The following is a 24589-nucleotide window of genomic DNA, read 5'->3' as shown; positions in this document are numbered from 1 at the left end:
TAATGCACAATTCGGAAAAGTGAATAAATGGTCCTGTTCACAATTTCACAATGCATGTTACATCTGAAAATTGCATACTGCTAAATCAAAACACAATAGCAAGTTTAGCAGCTACACACACATTTTAATTTTCATTGACCTGAACAGTTTGTGGTTTACATTATAATTCATTACTTAGCCTATACTCATAACTTACCCTATATACCCTGAGCAGCCTTAACATTATGACCACTGACGGGTGAAATTAATAACACTGATAATCTTGTTATCATGGCACCCGTCAGTGGGTGGGATATATTAGGTAGCAAGTGAACATTTTGTCCTCAAAGTTGATGTGTTAGAAGCAGGAAAAATGGGCAAGTGTAAGGGTCTGAGCGACTTTGACAAGGGCCAAATTGTGATGGCTAGACGACAGGGTCAGAGCATCTCCAAAACTGCAGCTCTTGTAGGGTGTTCCCGGTCTGCAGTGGTCAGTACCTAACAAACGTTGTCCAAGGAAGTAAAAGCAGTGAACCGGAAACAGGGTCATGGGCGGCCAAGGCTCATTGATGCACGTGGGGAGCAAAGGCTGGCCCGTGTGGTCCAATCCAACAGACGAGCTACTGTAGCTCAAATTGCTGAAAAAGTTCATGCTGGTTCTGATAGAAAGGTGTCAGAACACACAGTGCATCGCAGTTTGTTGTGTATGGGGCTGCGTAGCCGCAGACCAGTCAGGGTGCCCATGCTGACCCCTGTCCACTGCTGAAAGCGCCTTCAATGGGCACATGAGCATCAGAACTGGACCACGGAGCAATGGAAGAAGGTGGCCTGGTCTGATGAATCAGGTTTTCTTTTACATCACGTGGATGGCCGGGTGCCTGTGCGTCGCTTACCTGGAGAACACATGGCACCAGGATGCACTATGGGAAGAAGGCAAGCTGGCGGAGGCAGTGGGATGCTTTGGGCAATGTTCTGCTGGGAAACCTTGGGTCCTGCCATTCATGTGGATGTTACTTTGACACATACCACCTACCTAAGCATTGTTGCAGACCATGTACACCCTTTCATGGACACGGTATTCCCTGATGGCATTGGCAAAAATAACGAATTGCTATAAAACCCTTCATTTAATGTATTATGTAAAGTAGCACTCTATTTTTTAAGTTATGACAGTAGCAGTAAAATACCCCAAGATGGATATTTAGGGGAGATCACACTATTGTATTAATATAAAACAATCACCATTTGGCAGTGCAACACTGATTATAATATTCACAAGTATAGCTGCCTATTGTTGTATTCAATAACTGCATAGAGTATTTTTAAATGTTGGATACGTTCATGACACAGGCAATCATCACAGATTGTGAAAATGAATCGCTTTGCTGGTCAGCAGTTGCACTTCAGGGCCACCGTACCCAAGTCATGGTGGTGGCAAAATGCTATTGGTTGGAAGGAAACCTTATAAAAGGGAAAACAGAGAATTTTAGTTCTCTTAACTTCTTAATTCTGCAACGAGACACAAGAGAGAGCTGGAGGGAGACAGAGAGAGACACATCGCTTCCTGCCAGACCAGACTGCCCTATAAGCTGTACTGTGAGGAGAAAGAAGAAAATGGGTATTATCTGTTTTTTTTACTGTAATCCAGCAGAAGCTTAATATTACTTATTTTCAGTATTATAATTGAATGATATTAGTTTCCTATTTTTGTCAAAATAAATTATTATTGCACATCTGTGACTTGACCGCATCTTCCCTCTGAAAAGAATCTTAAAAGAGAAACCAATTGACCTATGAGTTTTCAGTTCAACTATTTATTTAGCTTGACTGAAAAATCAAGCATTCAAAATTCTCTTACACTCCTGTAGTCACTCCCCCTGTACTTCCCCCAGTGGTATGCACCGTCATGATGCCATGGTTCATGGGGGTTGTGTGTATCCCAAAATGTAAAAAGGACAAATATAATGAATGGAAGGAGCAGGTCCAGGCAATGTTAAGAGCACAGGTGTTAAATGAACAATAGGAGGCTGACTTTGTGTATGGAAGTTTGGAGGGTTTAGTGAAAAGAGAGATGTCCTTACTGGGGGCAGGGGAACGGGCCACCAGCCCGCAGATTTCTGAGGTGTGAGATGGTCTTTATTTTGCACGGGGCTCAAAGGCCGGGTTACGTGCACAGTTCTTCCAGACTAAACTGAATAAGGGAGAGACTCTGGGGGGCCTTCACTGTACAGTTACGCAAGTTGTTTTCCAGGTGGCACCAAGAGGAACCCTGCCTCCTAGATCAATGCTCTCTGCCTTGGCACTCGTGTGCTCATGAATGAAGCCATTACTACATATAGCACTTCGGTGATAAAGCATTCTTGTCAGGTCAGGTGAAAACATTGCTGGTTGAAATAACTCGTATACGTTAAGAAGGGGTGTCTGTAATACAATCCAGGTGCCTCATGTTAAAAAATGCAATTGTTTTTAAAAACGAAAACTAAGCAGGTTTGAAATTATATAGATGGGGAGAAAAGTGCCACCAGAACTCTTTATTACTCCCATAATGTATTGCTTTTCAAAAGGGGTTGACTATCATGTTTAAATAGAGGATCTTTGACACAATGAAGAAGCATTGTCAACACCATAGATATAGAATTCTAGATCAACGCTTAGCAGTGTCAATGCTTTATTAAATAATTACATCAATTATTTTAACAGATATAATGTAAATCTATGATGCACAATAAAGCTGTAACTTAAAGTATAGGCAATTCCCATTTGTTAAAAAATAACTGTTTAATCACATAAAACTAATACAAAATCAAGTCATCCAATCAGATTGATTTCTGCAGGGTTTTTGAAGAAAGGCATTCTTCAGTCTGCTGCGTGTGACTTTAGGCAGGATCCTCCATACTGATACAAGAGAAGTACAATGAATACTACTGCTTCATGCTTCACACATTGTGTGCTAACTATTTTAGTAAAATACATTAACAGACCCAAGGGAAACCTTTTATGAAAGGAGTAGTTTTAATTTTTGTACACACATTTACATCTAATTCATACACTTTGTTGCTTGTTACTTTTGAGCCATATCAAATACATACATTAATTGACATTCATACCCACATATGTCATAAGAGGGTGCTAACATAATGTAGACCATCCATCCATCATCGAAACCACTTATCCTGGTAAGGGTCGTGGGGAAACTGGAGCTGATCCCAGCAGGCATAGCGCGCAAGGCAGGAATACACCCAGGACAGGACACCAGTCCATTGCTGGGCAACACACACAGACACGGCAATTTAGAGTAACCAATCAACCTAAACCACATGTCTTTGGACTGTGGGAGGAAACTGGAGTGCCTGAAGAAAACCCCACATGGACACAGGGAGAACATACAAACTCCACACAGACAGGCCTTCCCTGAGCGGAGACTCAAACCTGGGACCCGAGAGCTGTGAGGCAGCAGCACTGACCACCTCGCCACCTTGCCACCCAAATGTAGACCATCTTTGTTTTTTTTTTAAATATATTTTGAAGTTACCTTAGGAATTATCTTGTGTATATTATGTGTGTACAGAGACACTGGAACAAACTTCTAACTAGAGCTCAGTTGGTTGTCCAGTGCAGTATGACTAGGTACTTTTTTTGGATTACAGGATTACCATCAGTTATCGAGTTATTTTTGCAAAAGTAACATGCATTAATTAATGTAGATGTAATGTAGAACAACAATGCCTGTTATGCAGTTATTAATGCTTTGCTACAAACCATCCTTCCACATGGCACATTGCTTAATTTGTTTATTTAAACACCTACCAGACACAATCAAGTATCCATTTCAATGTTTTAATGTCAATATTAAAGATTAATGAAAACAAAACAATAAAAGAAACTCCAAACAGGACGTATTTTACCTTAATCTGGGCATAAGCATAAATTTAGTGGGGGACGCATCCCCCCACTTTTGGGAGAATATTAAATTGTCCCCCCAAATAATGTGTGTCTGGTTCCATAGGCATAGGACAGTGGTTCCCAAACCTGATCCTGGAGGATCCCCTACTCTGCTTGTTTTTGTTCCAACCAAGCTCTCAATTTCTTAATTGAACCCTTAATTGAACCCATTTCCTAAATCAGAGCCTTTTAATGATTTTAAACAGTATGGGTTTTAAGTTAAGTATAGAATTGTATAAATACATAAAGGCCCAACTCTTGGGGTTGAGAACCCCTGGCATAGGGGACTTGTCCCCGCAATATTGACAGTGGTCCCCCCCATTTTGAAACAAAACCTATGCCCCTGAATCTGAGTATTCAAACACACAAACTCAAGGTATGTTCTGCAGCTCAAAGGTTTCATTCCTGTTTTTAAAACCATAATTGCTTTAAACAAAGGGAAGCAATGGAAAATACTATTTATAGTCAATTTCAAGACCACAGATTAATCTGTCTGCTAATTTAAATTAAAATAAAATGATTAAAAGTCTACAATACACTCAGAACAATGTTGTTCTTTACCTGATAAATAAAATAAACACTGTGTTTCAAGGTCAAGTTAGGCCAAAATCACAAATTTTGAAATACTGGGAATACATAGAAGTTATTGACCAATTAAGCAAATAACTTACTCAATTCAGGGAACTCTGAGGGCTGACCAGGCTAGTGCTGCCAAATCTCTAAATTACTCCATTTAACAAATCAGCTGCTTAATTAGTGAGTTAAATTGTTCCAGGTGTTAAAGTGATGATTAAAGGTTACCTATGAAACCTGTTGGGCTCTGAAGGACTGGGATTTGGCAGCTCTGGATTAGGCATTTCAGTGTTGTTTTTATTCCTGAAAAAAAAATTGTCTTTTGGAATCATTACATTTTTGTATTTGTACAAAACTACTTCTGATTACTGATCAAGAGTGTTGTCAACTATTTTGTGCTGAAAAAACATTAAATGTCTTGGATTTTACCATTCATCAATCAGAATGATATTTATCTGGCCAATCAAAAATGAACGATGGTGATTATAATAATAATAGCCAGGTTAGTATCAATGTCCCGCAAAGTCACATTTTATTTACCGTGTCTTGTGATACAAGAAAAGGACAAAATGACAAAAAATAACACTGAACCCTATCCAGACATCAAACAACTATAACATAGCTAAAACAGTTAATCAAGACATAATTATGACACTGCATATCTGAACATAACCTGTAATCTGAACATAAGAGGAAATGCTTGACCTCCTCATGCTTGTTTGGTTCTCAACCAAAAATTTTCCTGAAGAAGCCTTTCTTCCTTTTTTTCTTGTGTCTTGCGTTTTCAGCCTCAGCTCTAGCTTGCTGGTCTCTCAAACGTGCTAATTCCTGCTGCTGCTGCTGCTGCTGCAGATAGAAAAAAAAAGTACACGAAATCAATCAATTTGTATTTGTGTAGCGCCCTTTGCAGGGTAGTTACAGAGTGGTAGACATAAAACAAATGTACAGCAAAATAAAACACATAAATAATACAATAAAGTAAAATAAAAATAGACCTTTAACAGTTTAAGTGATCTAAAATAAAGTAAATGAACATTTAAAAAAATAAAACATTTGCACAGAGGAGAGAAAAACAAAAACTCCTATGGAGGACATGTAGGAGAGAATATATCTCTGGGGGTCCACGGCTTAAGGTCTAGGCCTAATGGTTGCCTCCCCTCCAGGCAGTATAGTTGTTACAGCAGCAAGGAGATCAGAAAGTTCTTAAACGGTGCTGCTGGCTGTGGTTTTCCCCTCCTACCCGATCAACTGATGATGATGATGATGATTATTATTTATCTTCCATATCAACATTTTAAAAAGCAGGGTGTCTGAATGTCTTTTAGACATAAGCAACAAGTATTAATGCAGAATACTGATATTTTTAGACAGTTGTGTTGTGAGGTGGGGGCTTTAATTTCTATATATTCGTTATCTAGCCCAAACAAACAAACTGAATGCAGCCCCTTGGATGACAGGGCACCCATGAGCAATTGTATAACACCTGATCTAGCCCTTCATTTATAGACTGTAAGATTTACTAATCTGGAATTTACCTCATATCTCAGCCTCTCCACCTCTTTTGTTTTTTCCTCCTGTAGTTTGATTTGCATCTGCATCATGTGCACCGCATGTGCTCTTCTCTTGTCCTCTTCCTGTTGTCGGCTGATCTCTTGCCGCTCCTGAAATGCCATTCTTTCCTGTTCCATAGCTTCAGATCTGGCCTTCTCCTCTGCAGATAATTATTAGGAGCACCCGTTGTTTTAGCTTGTTTATGTTATATACTGTATCTGTGTTCTTTAACTTAGCACAGCATCTACTGTTTTTACCTGACGTTAACTGCTACTATAAACAACCCACTTTTGGGTAAACAAATAAAAAGGTGGTAAATTACCTGTAGCTTATTTTACTATTTATTTACACATTTAGACTGTAGTAAATAAGCTTGTAGTTTGTTACTCACATTTGGTTGCTTTTTCTGCAATCAGAAAATTGTTAATGGTGTTAGCATTCTTGGCATTCCATAGCAGTTAACTTTAATTTGCAATTGACCAATCACAGTATTAGGGAAGAACTTGCGCTCTCACCAAGCCAGAGCAATTCACAGGTGGACTATTTAATGGCCTCACATGCCTCTGCTTCAGAAGCCAGCCTCTGAAGGGCAAGGACTCTAGCTGCTGGACTTTGAGGATATGCCACACAAGACCAGTAGACAGCTTTGACCATCTCTCCAATTCCTGTCCTCCACTTTCCTTCCTCTTGGTGTTCACCTGCTCACCACTGCTTCCCTTATCCCTCTTTATCTCTCTGCCTCTCCGCTCCTTCCTTTGCATTTTGGAGGATATATATATATATATTATATATATAGATTATATATATAATATATATATATATATATATATATATATATATATATATATATATATATATATATATATATATATATATAAATTGTATAAAATTAAAGAATTATAAAGTTTATTTGCATTTGTATGAATTGGAAAGCTACGTAAAGAAGTTGAAGAATGTTTGATTTTATTAAGATGGCGAAGTGATGCAACCCAGTTTTTTTATAATAATAACAATATTTTTTATCACAATAAACAAAGCAGAATTTCAAATTGAAACACAACCATCATAGCAACAAAATGTACCTGTTTAGCAATCACCAAGATTTTAAATGTACCGCTATAAACGAGTATGAGGTAAATCTACCTGAATCTATACTATTTTACAGGGCATGTGTTGCGTGATTATACGATAACTTGTGTTGTTGTTGTTGTTGTTGTTTTTATGTGACAATAAATAATAATTAAATTTTATATATATGTATTTCTTTTTTACATTTACATTTCCTACGGGCTTCAGGTCTATTCCGCAGGCTTGAGTATATTCCATGCTTTTTTGTAAAAAAAAAAATGCACCTGCAGATTCCGTCTGATCCTGGTTATAGGCTACTATCGCTTTACTCAGCCGCCTTTCCTAAATTGCAACCATGCCCATCAAGTGAAGAGCACTTTCATTCTGCCAAAATGGACGGTGGTGAAACCTCAAGTTCCAATGAGGATTAAATAATTTCTACTTGATTTCCCCTGACACAAACAGGAGTGGTGCAAGCTCCATGAAGCCAACTTTCCAAGACTAAGCAATTTGCCAAAAAAATGTATGCATCCCTGTTACCAGTGGCCCTTCAGAAAGGATCTTCAGCACTGGTGGGAACTTTGTAACATGCCACAGGGCATCCCTCAAGCCTAAATTGGTTGATAGGCTTGTGTTCCTCTCAAGAAACCTATAGGAAAAATTGTGGTTTGTCAGCAATTTTTTAGGCTATTTGTAATTTTGCTTTTTTTTTTTTACAAGAATACTTGAATATTGTTATTTTTATTTATTTTATTAATATTAATTATTATGTAAATTCAAAACTACAGTATAACAGGAATGTAGAAAAATTGTAGTTTGACAGCAATTCAGTATTTGTTATTTTGCACATTGTAAATACTAGAGGCATTTCTTATTTATGAAAAAGTTTTATTTTATTTAATGTGCTAATTTCAATTCAAGTAAAACAAAAATCATATTTACCATGACAGTCTGCCAAATGTTAGTTAGTTTTGCATACTTAATGGTTAAAGAATAACTTGTTGTTTGAATTATAATGTCTTGGTCTTATTTTGTAGCTTGTTTGGCGAAAAACATGAGATATAGAGTTATATATCATGTATCACTCAAACTTATATTATTTTTAGGTCATATCGCCCAGTCCTACCATCGCTCACTCCTGGAACCTCTGCAATCCGACTTCTGCCCAGCTCACTCCACTGAGACTGCTCTCCTGGCAGTCACTGACTCCCTATGGTTTTTCCTACCATTTCTAAGCAGATGATGCCCAGATCTTCCTGTCTTTCCCCTCTTCTGACTCCCTCATCTAATCTCACATCCCTTCCTGTTTGTCTTCTATTTCCACCTGGATGCACTTGCACCACCTCAAGCTCAACATCTCCAAATCTGATCTCCTATCCACCCCATAAAAATAATGTTAATAACTATGTTGGTGTTAATGTCACATTTGCCTGTGAAAGGTGAAATGTTTGTGTATCTACACATGCATTATTGTCACAACAAGAAATAGTGGGTACCACTAGATATTCCATATATATTCAAACAAACAAAACACTGAAGTATATATTCTCTCTCTCTCTCTAATATATTCACACAAACTACAATTACACATACACACTAGATTTCTCTCTCACACACAGGTTCCACAAGGGGTAGCATTTTTACAAGAGGTGCATCATTTAAGCTCTTTCACACTACTGACTGTCATGGGGCAAGCCTGGTATAATACAAATCAATAGGGTATGTATGTATATTAATAATGTTTTGAAAGAATTTTTGAAAGAATTTGTAGTTGATATGTTCCACTATCTTGAAGCATTTTCAGAGTCAACTGAGAATAGAGCAATGGAATTTGCAGACATTTTACTGAGGGAAATGACAGAAGAAACAATTAAAGAACACAAACAGACAATGGAAGTGAAGATACATTGTTTTATAATTCTTAGAAATGAAGATCTTGATGCAACCAGGTATGTACATGTAACATACTTTAAATTATTGACTATCTTACATGACAGTGTGTTTGTCACATGCATAAGGATTAAAATATTTTACCTTCCATTTTCTTCTGAGCATCAGTGATGGATTTGTCTGCAGTCAGTATCACTTTGCCAATGTTTTCTTTCTCTAAGAGGAATTCTTTCAGAACCTCATCAGCCTAGAAAAAAGCATAAAGCAGATGAAAACAATAATTAATAATTTGCAATGAATATAACAGAAGTTGCCCAACCATCATGCAGATCATCATGTCAGGTAGATATCCTGATCAAAAGCAGAATGCAAATCCAGAATAGCTCATCTTATACAATTTAAATAAAAAATTTGGAAACCAAACATTACTTGAACACCTTTGCCAGGTGCTGCTTTGTATTCCTTCTCAAAGTGCTGCAGGTCCTGTTTGTACTGCTCATACCCCCCAGACACCATGTAGGACTCCTCTTCTATTCTCTCCTCTACTGGCCTGAACAAGTTGCTGATGATTCTCCTGCAGCTCTTTTTAGATTCATCTTCATTTTTTGCACAGATCTGTTCATATTCCTTCTGCAGACAACGCTAAGGAGTTAGAAATAAAACCAGCAATTCATCAATTAACATATTCTAGATCATAAGCTATCCAGTACAGTCAGCACTGGGGGTCTCAAGCCCCTGCTCTCATGGCCAAGTGCCCAACCTTACCGGTGCCCGCTGTATTAATGCTTGCGACAATACGCCATACCCCCCTGGTCAGCACTTCATCAGCACCCCTCTCCCCTGGGTGAACCCCTGCCCTCCTAATGTCCTGTGCATGTTACTGATTACAGTACAGTTACAGTACAGTTCTGAATTAAAAAAATGTAATTGTTAAATTCACAGTAACTTCATGGCAGATTATTTAAAGTAAGCTACTTATCTATTATGAGCTATGCAACCCTTAGTGCTGTATAGATACACTGACCAGTTTTGGTGGAATCTGAGTACAAAAATGACTGATTCCTCCTCTTGGCATCAGGGGGTTTGCCCTACTTCACCTGAGTGCCTGTCGGGATTCTACCATTTTGTACATTAGAAATTAGCTGAGCCATATACCACCCTGTGGCATCAGGGAGAAGTTATTGAACTGTGCTGTGAACTGCGTTCATGACTTTGTGAATGAACTTGCAAGTCCTGTGGTCAAAAGCACCATGTCTGGAAAGACATCTTGATATCTCCTAAAACACATAGGTCTGCTGCCATGCTGACATTGGCAGTAGTGCTTACAATAAAAAGTGTTACTAGAATTTGCCTTATATCGAGTGCAGCTCATACCCCCAGCTCAATCTGATACTTCTGTTCCTCATCTCTGAAGGAGCTCTTCATGAACATCTCCAGAGCCTCTTGAAGGAACCGCTGGTTCAGATCAGAGAGCTCCTGTAGAGACTCAGTGGGGAGGGAAACTGCACTGATTTTCTCCCTGTAGTGCTGCTGGGCTCTGTCTTGGGCCGCGGCGTTCTCTATCTGTGCCAGTGCCAGCACTGCGTTGTCCAGACAGGGAATATTCCCGCTGCAGATTGCCTGCATGTACATCTCCGCCAGACTCCCCAAGACTGTAACACAATGTATATTGTAAGTCTATGACATTTATTATACATTTCCACCCTGATATCCAGACTGTGTCCCTCGGTATTGTCTTTAATTCACATAACAGTGTGTGAGGTTGCATTTTGGGTCTGAGAAACATGATACCAGTATTATATAAACATATTATGCTGAGCACTCAGTGCTGTTAATTATGGGGCGCCAAATGTAAAACAACACACACTTTTTCATGTGTCTTTTTTCACAAATTTACATCATGTTTGCTTTTCCAGATTTAGTAAATAATTAAGCATTTTTATAATAGTTACTGTTTGACTAAATATTTAACTAAATCCTAAATATGGACAAACAGCAAAATATACATTTTACATTGAAACAAATATTTAACTTAAATCTTTAATCTCTGATTCACAAAATAAATATTTAGGCTTTAAATACATGTTGAAATCGTGAAATTGATATTGGAGTAAACTCTTTAATCTGAGTTGTTTCCGTGCATTGACCAGGTCAACAAATTGTCTGATTATATTTATATAATATTGGACTCGCTGTTACTACATGAAAATATATAATACAAATGCATTATGCTTCTACACCAACCAATTAATGTGGGTATAGAGCAAATTAAAACCTTTACATATCCACAAATTGCAAAGCATGCAGTTGTTCTCTATCTTGCCTTGATTTATAAGTAATAAAAAAACCTGTCCATTAAAACAATCTATTCTCACCAGTGTTTCCAGTGTCACCAAGTGTTTCAAAGACAGTTGTACACCTTTCAATTAAAGTGGGACATATTTACAGTTTTTTTGAAGCACATACTCACATCTGCCAGTCACTGTGTGACCCCCCTTCATGGTTTTGATCTCAGCCTTTTCAAAGATGTAATTGCAGAACTCCTTGGCGCTCTGCACAAAGCAAGGATCCAGATCTTCATCAGTCAGCTCATGCATTCTTTTCATTTTCTTGGGATGGGCTGGGCGGTCAAACACAAAGCACTTGCGGATACGGAAGTACTCTTTGATGCACTCTCGAGGTAAGTTGTACTTCTGGAGGTTTGTTGAGATACCTTGGAGAACAACTGGGATAAAGCTGACATTCTGAATTAAACAGGTTTCTTCCTAACCTGAAAGCATTTGGATAGATTGGAGTAAGATATCTACAAAGTAGAAAAAGTGGAAAGAAAGAAATGTTGCAGATTGCATATTCCCCTGACCCACACCTGCAGTTGGGGACCCAATAAGCCATTCAGTTATGTGTCAAATTCTTTAGAACATTTTACCTTCTTTTAGCATGAGAGAGTTTTCAAGGTATTGATCTGCTGTAATGGGCTTGTCATCTATCTCCAGCTCCAAAGAGAAATCTCGCACTGTCCACACAAAAGAGGGAAAGTAATAAGCCAATTCAGATGATTGATTCTCTTCATTTGAATCTGACTGCACTTTAATGTGATTAGACAATTCGGTCACATAGCTGTAGATGCCCGAGTTGAGGAGAAAAGTTTAATATTTTCTTGAAGCAGTTTCTGAGCACATTGGTATAATGTCCATCAATGCAGGACAAGACACATATTGATCAAGTTATGGAATAACCAGCTCCAAAATTATGCCATTAAAGTAATCACCCCTTAATCAAACAATTTAATCCCTGAGATCAGTGTATTTTTAGGAATGTACAGTGGGTCTCAAAAGTATTCACCCCCACATTTCATTGTGTTACAACATGAAATCAGAATGGATTTAATCAGAAGTTTTTGCCACTGATCAACACAGAAAATGTCCATAATGTCAAAGTGAAGAATATAATCTGCAAATTATTCTAAATTAATTACAAATATGAAACAGACAATAATTGAATGCATAAGTAATCACCCTTTCAGTCAATATTTCGTAGAGGCACGTTTGGCAGCAATTACAGCCATAAGTCTATGTGGATCAGTCTCACCAGCTTTGCACATCTGGATACAGCAATGTTTGCCCATTCTTTGCAAAATTGCTCAAGCTCCATCAAGTTGAATGGGGACCTTGGTGCAATTTTCAACTCTTTCCACATATTCTCCACTGGATTGAGGTCTGGGCTTTGACTGGGCCACTCCAGGACATTGACATGTTTGTTTTTGAGCCACTCCAGTATGGCTTTAGCTGTATGTTTGGGGTCATTCTCCTCCTGGAAGATTAATCTTCTCCCAAGTCCCAGGTCTGTTGCATTCTTCAGCAGGTTTTCTTCCAGGATCTCTCTGTACTTTGCTGCATCCATTTTGTCCTCTATCTTTACAAGGTTTCCAGGCCCTGACACACAGAAGTATCCCCATATCATGATGCTGCCATCATCATCCTTCATGTGTTCTCAGGATCATGTGTGGTGTTAAGCTTGCGCCAAATGTAGCTATTAGCCTTGAGGCCAAAAAGCTCTATTTTAGTCTCATCAGACCATAGAATCTTCCTCCACTTGGTCTCAGAGTTTCACACATGCCTTCTGGCAAACTCTAGCTGAGATTTGGTGTAAGTTTTGCCACTCTCGCATAAAGGCCACTTTTGTGAAGCACCGGGGCTATAGTTGCATTCGATTATTTTCTGTTTTGTATTTGTAATTAATTAAAACAATTTGCAGATTATATTTTTCACTTTGACATTATGGACATTCGGATTTCATGTTGTAACACAATGAGACATGGAGAAGTCCAAGGGGGGTGTATACTTTTGAGACCCACTGTAAACCTTTCAAGTCACTATAGAAATCAAAGGAGTTATAGCTTTTCACAGTTTCTCTAGGATGTAAGTGGTCAAGAAACACTGAAACTGAGTCATTGAGTCCATAGTTGCATGTATAGAGTTACCCTGAGGCCTGAGGTGTAAAATGTAGCTGGCATTCTGCTACAAGAAGTAATTGCACACATTGAGGTTTGAATCAGGCTATAACACTAAGGATGGATGATAGAACATCTGGATCTAGAACACTTTCTTATCTAAAGGATAATTTTGTCCCCTTCTTCTCCTCCAAGATCAGATATATCTGCAAGGTCTTCAACAGTCCCACCTCCTCTCCCATCATGCCCAAGTCTTCCACTGACCAAGCTTCTTTTTCTTCATTCTCACCTCTCTCGGACTCTGAAGTTTCCTCTCTCCTCCTACGTCACAAACCTACAATGTGTGCCCTCAACTCCTCACTCCTCTCTGGCGGTTTCCCCTCTGCATTTAAACAAGCTGCTGTAATCCCACTCCTCGAGAAACCTTCCCTTGATCCCACCTCTCCTCAGAACTATCGCCCTTTCTCCCTACTCCCCTTCCTCTCAAAGACCCTCGAGCGTGCTGTCCACCATCAGCTCTCTGCATTTCTTTCTCATCACTCACTCCTGGATACTCTGCTATCCAGCTTCCGCACAACTCACTCCACTGAGACGGCTCTCCTGGCAGTCACTGACTCCCACAGCTGTGCTCGGGTGCCTCTCCTCAGTCCTCATCCTCCTTGATCTCTCTGCAGCATTTGACACTGTCAATTACTCCATCCTCCTCTCCTGCCTTGTTGACCTTGGAATCTCTGGAACTGCTCTCACCTGGTTCTCCCCCTACCTCAACGACCTGACCTACCAAGTGTCCTGGCGAGGTTCCTCATCCACCCCCCAACCTCTCCTCACAGGCGTACCCCAAGGCTCCATCCTGGGCCCGCTCCTGTTCTCTCTCTACACTCATTCCCTGTGCCCCCTCATCGCATCTCATGGTTTCTCCTACCACTTCAATACAGATGATGCCCAGATCTTCCTGTCTTTTTCCTCTTCTGACCCTCTCATCCCCTCTCGCATCTCTTCCTGCTTTTCTGCTATCTCCACCTGGATGCACTTGCACCACCTCAAGCTCAACCTTTCCAAATCGGATGTCCTCTTTTTTCCCCCACTCTTCCTCACCTTCTGCTGATCTCTCCATCTCAATCCCCCTGGAATCCACGACACTCTCTCCTTCTTCTTCTGCTAAAAACCTAGGAGTCACCCTTGATCCTGTGCGCTCCTACACCCAGCACATCACCACGCTGACACACACCTGCAGATTCTTCCTGAGCAACATAAGCCAAATCCGACCCTTCCTCACCAACTACTCAACTCAAATGCTCATCCAGTCACTGGTCCTCTCCCGCCTGGACTACTGCAACTCCCTCCTGGCCGGCCTGCCTGCATCTACTACCTGCCGCTCCAGCTCATCCAGAACTCTACGTCTCGTCTGGTATTCTCTCTGCCACAATTCGCACACACTACTCCACTGCTCCGCTCCCTCTACTGGCTTCCGTTACCGGCACTTATATTTTGGATAAGGGTGTCTGCCAAGATAATAATAATAATAATAATAATAATAATAATAATAATAATATTATTATTATTAATAATAATATTAATAAAGGATACTGCAGCTGCTCTAGGGCAGTATTGTTGATGGTCCCCATACTGTTGTACACTAAAGTGCTACTGAGAAGGACTGCCAGAGCAAAGATCCAGTTATCATTGCATTCATCCCCCTGCCAAGACAGAGAAAGAGAATTAATGATTGCAGATTCACGTCATGCACTTCCTGTGCAGTGACACAATAAGCTATCACCTGAAAACTGGGTTTATCTCTGGACTGTCTATAAGAAGCTCACATCAATTTTTTGATTCAGCACCAGGAAAAGACTGTTCATTCATGTTGCAGTTGCATCATTGCAATCCTATCTCTGTCTAAATACTAAACAACAACCTTACAGCTGCCAATACCGAGTGTCTGGATTTTGGAGGCCAAGCACAGAAAATCTGATTCCACATTGTACCCAGTATCTGCCACAGTGTATTGATCACCACCAGGTTTGTTCATTGTATTGTAGAAGTCTTGTCATATGTTGTTATATGTTAGCTGATACACATACAGTGATCCACCTCCGCTGTGCGTACATTGTTTAGTTGTACCATTTGTGGTTGAAGGACACTGTTTGTTTATAGCCTACTTGTTTGTTTGAACCATGGATGCACACGTTTTTTTATGAAGAGAAATATGAGCTATTAAATAAAAATGCTTAAGTGTTCTGTAGCTGCTGGAGCTGGCAGTGCTGGAGCTGGACCGGAGCTGGATTCAGGCTCACTCCGGAGCCTGGAGCTGAAGCTGAGGTCATGGAGCTGCTCCAATCCCTCCCCCTCCATTAAACTCTACCAAACAGGGCATAAAATCACTCAAAATGTCTAGGAGCCATCTGGATACTGAATATATTTTTTAAGTTGCCAGACCAAATTGTATTTATTTATTTAATCACCAGGAAATGTACCCATTGAGACCAAGGTCTTATTTACAAGGGGGTCCTGGGACACAAACAAACAGTCAACACATTAATTAATGTGTGTTACAACATTCCAAATACTCAAACAATACAATTAAAATAAAATAAATCAATAAATCACTTAACTGGTCCTATTTACAAAGCAGGAGCATGTCATTTTAAGTAATTGCCTACATGTTTAAAACCAGATAAGAGTGTTGGGAAAATAATTCCAAGTTTTTGATAGCCTTTATCCAAAAGGCAGTTCTTTCTTGCATGTACGTAACCATGGAACAACCAGGCTATCCGTACCACTAGACCATAAATTATATGTGTTGCTATTCTTTACCACCAAAGCATACAAATATGCAGGAACCAAACCATTGATCACCTTAAATACAAAACAATACCAATGGTATAGTCTATGGTTAGGTAAAGTAAACCACCCTAGCTTGATATACAGTTGGCAATGATGCATCGAAGAAGGGCACTGTAAAACAAACCCACCAAATGAATGACCATGAATTGTACAGCACATCTAATTCATACAAATATGTTTTACCAGCAGTTTGATAAATGTAGTCACCATAATCTAAAATTAGTAAGATAGTAGTTTTCACCAACTTTAGTCTACTGGAAACATTAAACACATTCCTATTTCTATAAAGAAAGCCTAGTTTTGGTCCAATCTTTTCAACCAATGAATCAATCCACCTGCCTAAATACTTATAATATTGAACCCTCTGAAGTGACTCTCCCAGGAAAGTAACAATGTTCCAAGATACATTGTCAACCTTTCTCTTATTCAAAGTAAACAACATTGTATTTGATTTGGATCCATTTAGCAGTAGTTGATCACAAAGTAATCTCTTATGCATAATGTTAAAAGCACACTGCAAGTTATTTTGTATGATCTCTATTGTTTTCTCAGACGTATATAAGATTGTATCATCAGCATATACATGTATACTAGTATTATTATCTATATCTGTGCCCAAGCAATGCATATAAAGAGTAAACATAATTGGTCCAAGTATCGAGCCCTGAGGAATTCAAAAGTTGAAATAAATGCATCAGGTCTTATTGCTTTTGTTCTATCTTTAAGGTAATTTCTAATCCAATCTGCAGCCCTTTCACTGAAACCCAGCCAGACCAGTTTTTTACACAGAATTGCATGAACTGCAGAGTCAAAGGCTTTAGATAGTAAAGGCTTCCAAAAATAAAGCACCAGCAATGTTACCTGAATCCAGCACAACAGATATATCAAGCACTTTAAGAACAGCAGTGTGTGTCACAGAGGGTACCAGAGGTTCTGTGTGTTTTCTCTTAATTTTCACATATTGTGTTTCTTTAATTGTGTTTGATTGTTTTTCTTGTATTATTCACTTTGATTATTATTCTATTATCACTGATTGGTTTATTGTGTTCACTTCATATTAATGCATGTGTATTTGATTGCACGGGACACTGACAAGCAATGCAGCACACCTGTTACACTGAACGGCACGCCAACCTTCATTCACAGCCACTACACCTGTTCCTACTTAGCGCAAGACTTCCTGTATAAAAGCCTGCAAAAGCCTCAAGTTAGTTGAGGTGCTATTTGGAAAATAATCCCATGTGAAGGGCCAGATGACACAATAAATAAATAAATAAATAAATAAATAAATAAAAATAAATAAACAAACTAACAAATAGTTTGATCACGGTTAATTACATTATTTGTCATTTAGCAGATGCTCTTATCTAGGGCGATGTACATTTGTACCCATTTATACAGCTGGGCATTTTACTGGAGCAATCTAAGTGAAGTACCTTGCTCAAGGGTGTAACAGCACTGCTCCACCCAGGATTTGAACCCTCAACCAGAGCCCTAATCACTACTCCACAGTGCTGCCTACGTTAATGAAATATTGTACGGGTTCATGTGTATATATAGGCTCCAGATAACCAAACTTACACAAAACATTTTTTATCAAATAACTACACAACCTACAATATACAATAGACCTCACATACTGTGTGTTAAGACCATCAATAACAATTTAACAGGTTTAAGCCAATGAGAAATATAGCTACATTTGGAAAAAATATATAACACTAAATACAGCACTGAAATGCTAAATATTTTTCTTAAAATGAAACCTTGGCTCATGTAGATATATATTCTAAAACATGTTTAATGCTGTGTAACTGTTTGTAGAATATAAGTCTTTATATGTGTATTGTATGTCATTGTAAACAGAAATTAAAACAAATTATTTTGAAAATTCAAAAAGTACCATATTGTAACCGTTGTCATTAGGAACTTAAGCTAGTGGAGCTCTCAAAACAGATGAGTTTGTTTCCCGCTTCCAGAAAATATTAGCAAACAACTTCCTAAAATACCGGACAGGGGGTCAAAGTACATAAAAATAGCACAGTGCAATAAAATACCATAATTTTCACAGACATCTTTTTCATGTTTGAATGATTAAATATGTTTTTTATAAGTTTTTCAGTTTTGGTAAACATTTATTTACATTTTGTTTTAAAGAGTAATAAAACACTGACACTTTAAAAGCTCCATGAAGTTGGCACCCCGTGTGTTCAGAATATGAATAACAATATATGCATTAATTTGTGCTGCATTTGTGCTGGTTTGTGCCACAAAAATCATTGTTTGTGCTGGTATGGCTCCCAAGATATTAAAGATTATATTTTATGAGCTGTGACATCACTCAGCACCCCATCAACGTCCAAATCGCACCACAATTTTCTATTTAGTTTGTGCTAGGTTTGTGCTGGTTTGTGCAGTATTTGTTTTCATCAGAACAATTATAGTTTTTTAGATATTCATTTTTTAATTATCAGCAATGACATCACCTAGCACCCCACAACATTCCAAATTGATCCAAAGTGGTGTCATTCGTTTGTGCTGGTTTGTGCAGCAAAAAAAATTTGTTTGTACTGACATGGTTTTTCAGATATTAAACATTATATTTTAATTACTTAACAGTAGTCTCTGTCCTTTATGCTACGATTGTGCCGATTTGTGCTGTAAAATACATAGTCTATGTTGGCCGTATCCAGCTTCAAATGCGTATTCTGATTCAATATAATTCTGCTTGTAGGTTGCAGTGCAATTGCACAACAATTTTATTCGGCTGCCTACAGCAAAGCAGGAGAGTCAGGTTTGGACTGCTGACAACACCAATCAAGCCATGTTTTGCTTTAATGATAATTAAACATGTCATCAATGCATACACTTCTCCATGTCTCATTTTCATAGGTTAGGACTACATAATTTTGTATAGAACACCCACATACAACAAAACTGAAAGCAGATGTTTGTTACAGTAAAAAACAACAACGAAAAAAGTCTATTATATTTATTTTAGTAAAAGACATCGATGTCAATCGAATCATTCCTAATTCTGGAATGTCTAAATCATCTTCTTTCATTATCACATGTCTATGTGCTATGCTGACCACTGTTTTATTAGGGTACATGGGTTAACTTTTTATTAAATAAAAGAGAACAATTTTAATGCAATGCGATTGAAATAACTTAAAATGCATGAATAGCATCGACCGTGTAGTAAGAAGTTGCCCTGGATAACTGATGTCTGGTGCAAAAAAAACCTTTTCAATTGTATAGGGTTTGCATGGAGTTATAAGCTACTTCCTTGTACCCAGAATGGAGTGGTGAACCTGTTGATAACAGGTATCAATTTGTGAACTGAAAGTTTATTCATGTTGTCATGGTTTCCAGTGTTTGTTTGCAGTTTCATAGTAGAGGTTTAGGCTTCAGCCTATCAGGGCTGGCCGTAGCCTTTTGATGGCCATAGGCGAGATATGATTGTGGGGCCCCCCACCTTGCCGCAAAACTTTTTAGTGGTGCCCATCTTTATGGCAGAGAGAAAATGTTTAAGTAAAACTAAGAGAGACACAAACATTTAAATAGGGCACATCACAGAACATGTATTGCACTTTAACATACACTGAAATATATTTAGTAGTAATACATACAAATGTAAATAGTGCTCTGTGCACATTGAAATAACAGCAATAACTAATAAACAGTTTAGGTAAAAAAAAACACCCACACCATAAATACTCAGTAGTGTAGAGGTTAACTACTAATCATTATCATCATTTGGATGGCAACTGCAGTAGGCTAGCTATCAAACGAAAGATAATATTTTGGTGTGATTTGGATGTTACTCCTTAAAAAAGTAATAACTCCAGATATAAGATAGCACAAATGTTTCTTTTTACGGCACAAACCAGCACAAACCTAGCACAAACTAAATAGACTATTGTGGTGTGATTTGGACATTGATGGGGTGCTAAGTGATGTCACAGCTTATAAAATATAATCTTTAATATCTCAGGAACCATACCGGCACAAACGATGATTTGTGTGGCACAAATGCAACACAAACAAATGCATATATTTGTATTCATATTCTGAACACATGGGGTGCCAACTTCACTGAGGTATTATGGTTCCATCCTAGCTTCTTAAAAGCAGCCGGAGCTGGAGTAGCAGTGAGGAGCTGCACCGGAGCTGCTGCAAAGCTGGAGCTAAACCTCTGGAGCCACTCCGGAGCCAGAGCCATCAAACCCGGAGCATTGATTGGGAGTATTGCGAATTCGGCTTGTTGGCGATGTGGGAGCGCTATAAGCCTCCCGGCCTCTCCTGCATTCTTTACACAAGACCCTAAGGGGTGTATGGGTATATAATATAACCGATTATATCCCTGCACAGAATACAACGCGAACCCTGATGCATGTGTAGTGTGTTTGGGATTATAAGAGGGGAGAAAAGGATAATGTTATAAAGAAAGACTTATTTATTTTGTATTAATATAAAGTACTAATATATTGTATGTTATCTGTATATGTAATGCCAATCTGGATTGTGTATTTTGTTGTATAATGTTTTGTTGATCAATGTTATATTTATATAGATATATACTATAAGAGTCTAGAATGAACTTTATTTATGCAAGAGGAGTCTTACTCTATATAAACAGGTATCAGTAACACTCTAGATTGAGGGTGTCAATAGATATTTCATAGTTATTTAATTAATAATCTATATGTGTTCAACAAACACACTATTGCATTTTCTTGAATGTTTATCAGCTATATCTATAGATGTGCCATATGGAAGCCACGTTGTGTGTACTTGTACAAGTTGTAGGCTTACTTAAATATCTATAAACACACCATAAGGACACTACATGAACATGCAAACATTTACATAATATAGTGTTAATAGATCAACAGATATTTTATTTCTTGTCATTTGCCACTTAAAATAAAGTGAATGCTATTTAAACCTTATTGATGATCTACGAACATTCTATAATAGGTACATTTAACTCCATACAGGTAACATAATGACACGATAAAAAACTACTTTATACCAAATTATGTATGGTGCCTTCTTTCCATCAGAAGAATCTTACATGTCCAGTGCCCGAGGTCTCTTGCTGCTCTCACTCAGGCAATGTAATGTGACATGTCTCAATGACCCACCTTCTCCACGTCCCCCAGGCCCTCAGTGTCCAGCAGCACCAGGGTCAGGTCAGGTTTAGTGGGATGAGGGACACACCACATCCAGATGCCCTTGGTGTGGGACTGGATGGTGGAGCCCAGGGAGAATCCTGAGGGACAGACAGGATAGACTGGTACTGAGGGGAGACGCACAGTCCTGAAAAGCATACCTGGCAGTAGGCACAGACAACATCCCCTGACTGTTTTGATTTTTTAGAAGACACTATTTGAATATACATGCACATATATTATGTATAATATATTTATTGTCCAAAAAAGGTATAAATATATATAATTAACAAAGTACTTTTCATAAATATACAGTTCATGGTTTTAGTGTTGGTTGGGATGTCATTTTGTACTGTTCAGATGTGAAATGTGTCACATATTAATTATAGATATGACTCACCCTGTCTCTTCCCCGCCAGCCTGTTCATGAGGTAAGATTTGCCAGTGCGGTACAGCCCAACCACCGCCACAGCCACTACCGGCTGCTCGATCAGCTTCAGGATGCCCAGTGCCTCAGGAACGACCTGCAGCTTCCCGTCCTCGCCGTTCTTGATCAGACACACCGGAGCTGACATCGGCACCATGATACTAGCCATGACTGCTCCTGTAAATGGAGACAACCTAAAAAGTTATCGTATCTTAATAATAACTCATATATACACTCACCTAAATGATTATTAGGAACACCTGTTCAATTTCTCATGAATGCAATTATCTAACCAACCAATCACATGGCAGTTGCTTCAATGCATTTAGGGGTGTGGTCCTGGTCAAGACAATCTCCTGAACTCCAAACTCAATGTCTGAATGGGAAAGAAAGGTGATTTAAGCAATTTTGAGCGTGGCATGGTTGTTGGTGCCAGACGGGCCGGTCTGAATATTTCACAATCTGCTCAGTTACTGGGATTTTCACGCACAACCATTTCTAGGGTTTACAAAGAATGGTGTGAAAAGGGAAAAACATCCAGTATGCGGCAGTCCTGTGGGCGAAAATGCCTTGTTGATGCTAGAGGTCAGAGGAGAATGGGCCGACTGATTCAAGCTGATAGAAGAGCAACTTTGACTGAAATAACCACTCGTTACAACCGAGGTATGCAGCAAAGCATTTGTGAAGCCACAACACGTACAACCTTGAGGCGGATGGGCTACAAACAGCAGAAGACCCCACCAGGTACCACTCATCTCCACTACAAATAGGAAAAATAGGCTACAATTTGCACAAGCTCACCAAAATTGGACAGTTGAAGACTGGAAAAATGTTGCCTGGTCTGATGAGTCTCGATTTCTGTTGAGACATTCAGATGGTAGAGTCAGAATTTGGCGTAAACAGAATGAGAACATGGATCCATCATGCCTTGTTACCACTGTGCAGGCTGGTGGTGGTGGTGTAATGGTGTGGGGGATGTTTTCTTGGCACACTTTAGGCCCCTTAGTGCCAATTGGGCATCGTTTAAATGCCACGGCCTACCTGAGCATTGTTTCTGACCATGTCCATCCCTTTATGTCCACCATGTACCCATCCTCTGATGGCTACTTCCAGCAGGATAATGCACCATGTCACAAAGGTCGAATCATTTCAAATTGGTTTCTTGAACATGACAATGAGTTCACTGTACTAAAATGGCCCCCACAGTCACCAGATCTCAACCCAATAGAGCATCTTTGGGATGTGGTGGAACGGGAGCTTCGTGCCCTGGATGTGCATCCCACAAATCTCCATCAACTGCAAGATGCTATCCTATCAATATGGGCCAACATTTCTAAAGAATGCTTTCAGCACCTTGTTGAATCAATGCCACGTAGAATTAAGGCAGTTCTGAAGGCGAAAGGGGGTCAAACACAGTATTAGTATGGTGTTCCTAATAATCCTTTAGGTGAGTGTATTTATGTATTTATTTTTTGCCATTGCTTGCTCAATCTCAATTTACACTCTATATTACTTAAATCAATTTGAATCTCTACAGTTCAGCCACCATACTGCTTTAATATTAATTTGATTTGATCTGTTGAAATATAAAGTACCTTGATCAGCTCCTCTCACTGCTGTGTGCTGATCACTTTGCTCCTGAATCTCCAGTGACTGCAGGTCAGCAGACATCTTCTCATCCTCATTGTTCTCAGTCCCGCGCTCTGGCACTGGCACAGACATTGCACTTCTATCTGTGACTGTGCTTCTGTAAATGCACACCCCATGAGACAGAGTTCATGAAAGTTTGGGGATTGTCTGTATGCTTGTTTGTGCAGATGTGCGAATTAGGAGTATTGCAGTACTATTCTTTACATACTTATGTTGAAGTGACATAGAAATTTGCTTAAAGCTGCAACTTAACGAATGAATCACTGTTGGTTTCAATTTTGATTGCATAATGTCTTTCAGTGCAGGAAATAATACCTTTTGGTTTAGCATTTTCATTATATTACAAACAAGATGTGATAAACATCATACACTTTTCAAAATTGCCAATTTTAATTGTATGTTTATTAAGATGATGAAGATCCATTTTAGATTAGATTTTTACAGGTCCTGCACTACATTATCCCTGTTAGTTAACTGGCTATTGAGTACTAGCAAGTATAACAGTCAGAACCCAGTTTAAATATAAAAATAAGAAATTTTACCTTTCAGAAGGACTGTACTGCTCTTGAAAGCACCAAAGTCTTTGTGTTTCGCCCTCCTGGTGATTTTATAGGGCAAATCAACACGGCACTGATAATGTTTAACATGGCATTGTCTAAATAAAGCATCAAGTAATAATGATTAGGAACACATTTAAATTTCAAGGTCAGGGTCATATAGAGGAGGAGAGCCTGTCTCTGTCCACCAGTCTGTGTTTTATTATCTGAGCTAACATCTAAGAGCTGGCTGTAGTAAACATTAACAAGTCATCAAGAGCAGTTACCAGAAATCAGGTTTGAACTTCAATAGACGTTGCGGTTAATGGGTGTGGAGACATGTCATAAACAAATTTTAAATGGGTGCTATATCCATTGTCTTATTGTTAAGATTTTCTAGGTACTTCCCATTTTGTGAAATATTGCTTTATGACCGATTGCATATGATCACATTGCATCACATCATTATTTTTCTGTTCGAATGCATATGAAATATATACAG

At 38.8% G+C, this 24589-nt stretch overlaps 1 protein-coding gene across 1 annotated transcript; it reads right to left on the bottom strand.

Annotated features, from left to right (window-relative positions):
• Positions 1-2966: 2966 nt before the first annotated feature.
• Positions 2967-24139, bottom strand: LOC136764841 (guanylate-binding protein 1). The gene is made up of 12 exons (XM_066719173.1): positions 24094-24139; positions 23497-23648; positions 21875-22078; positions 21448-21575; positions 15041-15150; positions 11930-12120; positions 11474-11716; positions 10378-10655; positions 9433-9645; positions 9148-9250; positions 6030-6205; positions 2967-5340 (listed from the first exon to the last, which is right to left on the bottom strand). The coding sequence occupies exons 2-12, from the start codon at positions 23621-23623 to the stop codon at positions 5221-5223; spliced, it is 1893 nt and encodes a 630-aa protein (XP_066575270.1). The 5' UTR covers positions 23624-23648; positions 24094-24139; the 3' UTR covers positions 2967-5220.
• Positions 24140-24589: the final 450 nt, after the last annotated feature.

Source organism: Amia ocellicauda, chromosome 12 (genome assembly GCF_036373705.1).
Source record: "Amia ocellicauda isolate fAmiCal2 chromosome 12, fAmiCal2.hap1, whole genome shotgun sequence".
Classification (NCBI taxonomy): Eukaryota; Metazoa; Chordata; class Actinopteri; order Amiiformes; family Amiidae; genus Amia; species Amia ocellicauda.
The sequence above is the reverse complement of the archived record's forward strand: the minus strand, read 5'-3'. Positions and strand labels throughout refer to the sequence as shown.